We start from the raw sequence: 4,956 nt of genomic DNA on the forward strand, positions 1-4,956 counted from the left end.
TACACTAGTCGGTAGCGAATCAGCTCTCTGTAAATGCTGTTGTTATCGATTGATTGTGAACGGTTTACTTTAAGTTTAGTTCATCAGTTAAGCGATTTTTGTCTAATTTTGATCACTTTTACTTATTTTGAGAGGTTTTGAAGTGATGAAATACTTAATAACCTAGGGTTTCCGATTTCGGCTAGTTAGACTAGTCTGTACTCGGAAGTGAACCAGCTCTCTGTAAGTGCGGAATTTGTTTGTTTTTTGGTGCGTTAGTTGAATGCTTTGTGTGGTAGCCATTGGTTAAGGGAGTTGATTTGTTCATACGTAATCTGATTGTATTTAACAGAATTGCTTAGTTATTTATATCCATTAGTTTTTTTATTTTTCCGTTAGCCGTTCGTACTTTGTATTTGTAGTTTGTAATTAGGTTAAATAGCTATTTTTGAATGAGAATGTAATTTCTCCCCAAATTCATTTCACTCAGAATTTCGTAATCTTCATTAGATTAAAGCTTTATTGTTAACTTCCAAGTGTGCTTCATAAGCTTAAGCTTACTCGTTTGCATTCAACAAGACCTCAAGAAGATTACATTGGTGTGTTAGTTTTCTGAGTGGAGTCTGAATACTGAAAGCTCTTTAGTAATACGATGTTATTGACCATATGCAGCAATACTTAACTTGACTGGTGCAATGTGTTTGACATGTTCTTCATGCCTTTTTAATAATTTGAATCTAATAGTATTAAGTTTGCTTATCCTTGAAAGAAACTGAAGTACTGAACACTATTCGAGGATTATGTATTTGATCTTTATGCAAAAATGAATGCAGTTTTTAAGGAGACAAAATCAATGGATGGTGATTTGTGCATATTTGCAGGCAGATGTCACTTGGAGTTTGATAGTTCCCATGTTTTCTCTACCTTGTAATTTGGTGGAGCATTTAGATGGCCATTTCTTCATCGGGGCAAAAGCGTAAAATTCAAACAAGCAAGGTGCCTCTACTAATGGAATCAGAGCATGTGATTGATATAACAAGTAGCAATGACGCTTCCTCATCTAGGTCAACCCAAGCTAGACCAGCCAACGGGTCAAACTTAAGTCAAAATGAAGACACACCTTCAACTAATGCACAACCTCCTATATCCATTGCTAGAAGGGGAAACGGGAATGGTAATGGCAGACGTAGGAGCCCATTAAATTCTGGTTATTGGATATCAGTTGAGTTGGTTATTACAGTTAGCCAAATTATAGCAGCCATTGTTGTTTTGTCTTTATCAAGGGATGAACATCCTCATGCTCCCTTATTCACATGGGTTATCGGTTATGCTTCTGGATGTGTTGTAACACTACCTCTTCTCTTTTGGCGTTTTTATAACCGTAACGCTTCAACTCAAGAACCGTTGCAGGCCCGCCAAACTTCTAGTTCTGCCAGTCTGTCGGCTATTGCAACCTCTTTCACATCATCTTCAAACGGGGACGCTCACAACACTAATGGTGCATCAACAAGGCGTATGACCATGGGATCATTGAGTGCAAGGTATGTTGTTTCTGTTGATCTTTATTTTGATTTTATAGTACACAAAATCGCCTGCATGTATTATAACACAATTATTGTAATGTATTTGATCAATGCTTTCTTCTTTATAAAATATGATAAATGGAGTGTGGTATCTCGTATATAGTTTTCTTGATGTATTCTTGAGCCTGAATATGTTTAAAAATGAAAGGAAAATTGCCCTAAAACATGCGCGTGCATACACATATATTAATATATTATATGAATGTTTTGTAGATGAAGAGTGAATAGAGTCAATGTTAAGCTTGCTACATAGCGTCACTATAATCTCATACAAGTTGGTTGACAAGTAGTCAAACATTTACTCAAACCAAGTGTCTACTCAAGCGTTTACAGTTTTTTTTTAACGATAGCAACAACTTAATAACTGATGAATGGAGTATCACTTGCTTTAATAGTTATATTGGTCGATTTCTATCAAAGCCAAGACGTTACAATATATTGATCCATAAATTGTGCATGTGCAGACACGTTATTTCATATAAATGGTTTATAGATGAAGCATGAATAGAGATATAAGCTTGTTACGTGTGCATAAGTGTCACCATACAAGGAATCAAACAAGAAGTTAATAAAGCTTAAAAGAAAACACTGCTTTCATCCCATTAAAGTTGTGACACTTTCATAATCAGGAAGGTCCCATCAAAAACCATTTAGCACCCATTTAAGTGAAGGTTTGAGTCAAAATGAACTATTTTTGCCATTATAATCATCGGTACAAATAAGTTGAAAAATTGCCCAACATTTACACAGGGGTTATCAGTTATGTTTCTAGTGATAGCTACAGCATAATAACAGATACAGGGGAGTATAAATTGAATTAACAAGTATATTGGGCATTTTCACTCAAATCCGAGACATTACAATATGTTGATTCATAAGTTGATATTGTTAACATAGAAACATGTTATTAGTGAGAAATGTACATAACTGAGAAAAAAAAAACATGATGTTTGTTTATTTCAGAATGAAGGTTTTTGCTGAATACTTGAAAGTGGGATTGGATTGCTTTTTTGCAGTCTGGTTCGTTGTTGGTAACGTGTGGATCTTTGGCGGCCATTCTTCTTCTTCTGATGCTCCCAACTTGTACAGGTATACCTGTCTTCCAATGAGAGGTGGCAATATTGTTGATTTGTTTCTGTAAAAAACTAATTTTAAAGTAAACTACAAATTATGTTCTTTATGTATTGCCCAAATTTTAAAATATGTCCTTTTAATTGAAATTACCATTCTGCCCTTATCTTTTAGAGGACGAAATGTGTAGTTCTCGCTAGTCTTATATTTTTTACTTTTTTTTTGTTTTATTTTGTTTACTTTACTTTTTTTTGTCTATTTTTCATCATATTTATTTTGTCCTTTGTGGTGAAAAAATCTATTAATTAATAATATTTAAGATAAGTTAATAAAATACAAGTGCTGAAAAAATAGAAAAACAAAGAAAAGTAAAGTAAATAAAATATAAACAAAATGAATAAATTAAAGATTAGTGAGAGTTACACATTTCGTTCTTTAAGGGGTAATGGCAAAATGGTCAGTTTAACAAAAGTAACCTCAAAATTTAACTTCTGTTAGGGTGGAAAGGACAAAACATATGATCACTTTTCTAACCGAAGAAACTTCGTGTATCTTTTCCTTCTAAAGGACAAAATTTGTAATTTACTCCTAATTTTATAAGCAAACGATATGAGAGGTGTAATGCATTAAATAAGTGTTTGAAAATTGAAATTGACACCTATACTTTCCGTCTTTTTTAGTTGTTTTTTCTTGTACTGATCTTACATTTTGGTTTAAAATAACAGGTTATGTATAGTGTTTCTTACATTCAGTTGTATCGGATATGCAATGCCATTAATCTTGTGCACCACAATCTGCTGTTTCCTTCCTTGCATTATTTCGGTTTTGGGATTTAGAGAAGATTTTGCTCAAAACCAAGGAGCTACTTCAGAATCTATAAATTCTCTTCCTACATACAGATTCAAAAAAATCAAAAGCACAAATGATAAAGAATCCAACTCAGATGCTTGTGAAGGCGGGGTCGTGGCTGCTGGAACTGAAAAGGAACGTACCATATCGGGAGAAGACGCGGTTAGTCCATGTTTTCTTATTTCTAGGGCCTTGGGGTGACAGTTGTGTCGGGTTGGCGGGTTGAACTTATGAACCGAACACAACCCATGTATTTCTCTAACACGGATACACGCAAAATCGAGTAACCTGAAAATGACCATTGTAACCTATATATCTAAACGAGTCAGAGGGATGTCGGGTTACAAATGGCTTGTAATTAAGTTGTAAAAGGGTGGTAATAAATATGTTAGACAGGTCATAAACGGGATCAACCTGTTTAACTAAAGAGGTTAACATGAACATGATCAGTTAATTTAAACCGGTTAGCCTGTTTAATACTCGGGTTAGACATGACAACCCAAAACTGATTATTTTTGTATCTGATTTGTATTATATTTCGGGTGGTGTAACTCTAGTTTATATACTGAAAAACAGGTGTGTTGCATATGTTTGGCTAAGTATGCAAATGACGATGAAGTGAGGGAGCTGCCATGCTGGCATATCTTTCACACCGATTGTGTCGACAAGTGGTTAAAGATCAATAACTCATGCCCACTTTGCAAGATTGAAGTGGGTGAGACCATTTTCAACTCACTGGCAGAAGCAACTGCCAGGCTGCGACCTAGCCCTAGTCCCGGTATGTTAATATGAAAGTTTGTATGTCTGTTTGATAAGTGAATAATGTCTATCCTTATTCGTGTTCTTTTGTCGGACGTCAAGAGGGTTTTTTTTGTCGTCGAAAGCATTTTATATGGTTTCACACGATTAACCTTTCAAACACGTTTATGTTTTGCCCTACAATATGGACTTTCACTAGTCTGACACCCGACAACGAGTAGTAAAGGGTAGCAAAATGCATATTGAAAAACGATCAAAACAAGTTTAGGCCAAAAACCGTTGGTTTGAGATGTGGTTTGGAAAGAAACATATAGGTGTGTAATTGGCTTGAATCTGTTTGTTCACATTAATCCTTTTCCTACTAATTCACACTTGTACACCAGCACCACTGGTAAAATACATGTACAATGCCTCTAAAGCGCCGATGTTTTTAAATACCGGTTTTAACTTGTATCGGGTTGGGCTAAAAGATGGTACATCGGTTGTATTGGGAGGGGTTTAACTGGCTTAGTTAGTTTATCCTCCAATTTCATATAAATACATTTGCAACTCAAAAAGCAATCCCAAATTATTAATCCTAACTTAATTTACCCGTTTCGGATTCTTTAAATCGCTATGTTAAATGTTTTACTTTTAATCGCAGCCTTGAAGGCTATTTTTATAAAAAAAAACTAGTGTTTTGCCCCGCGCAATGCGTCGGGACAGGTCGGTAAAA

The 4,956-nt window shown here is 35.0% G+C and overlaps 1 protein-coding gene across 1 annotated transcript; it reads left to right on the forward strand.

Moving 5' to 3' along the window:
* On the forward strand, positions 1–4,407 carry LOC143582257 (E3 ubiquitin-protein ligase At1g63170-like). Its single transcript, XM_077064864.1, has 4 exons — positions 1–1,520; positions 2,526–2,651; positions 3,359–3,644; positions 4,059–4,407. The coding sequence occupies exons 1-4, from the start codon at positions 928–930 to the stop codon at positions 4,272–4,274; spliced, it is 1,221 nt and encodes a 406-aa protein (XP_076920979.1). The 5' UTR covers positions 1–927; the 3' UTR covers positions 4,275–4,407.
* The last annotated feature ends 549 nt before the right edge of the window (positions 4,408–4,956 follow it).

The sequence above is a fragment of the Bidens hawaiensis genome, unplaced genomic scaffold (assembly GCF_021521415.1).
Source record: "Bidens hawaiensis isolate Kalapana, Puna unplaced genomic scaffold, B.hawaiensis_p1.1 tig00031509_1, whole genome shotgun sequence".
NCBI classification, from domain to species: Eukaryota; Viridiplantae; Streptophyta; class Magnoliopsida; order Asterales; family Asteraceae; genus Bidens; species Bidens hawaiensis.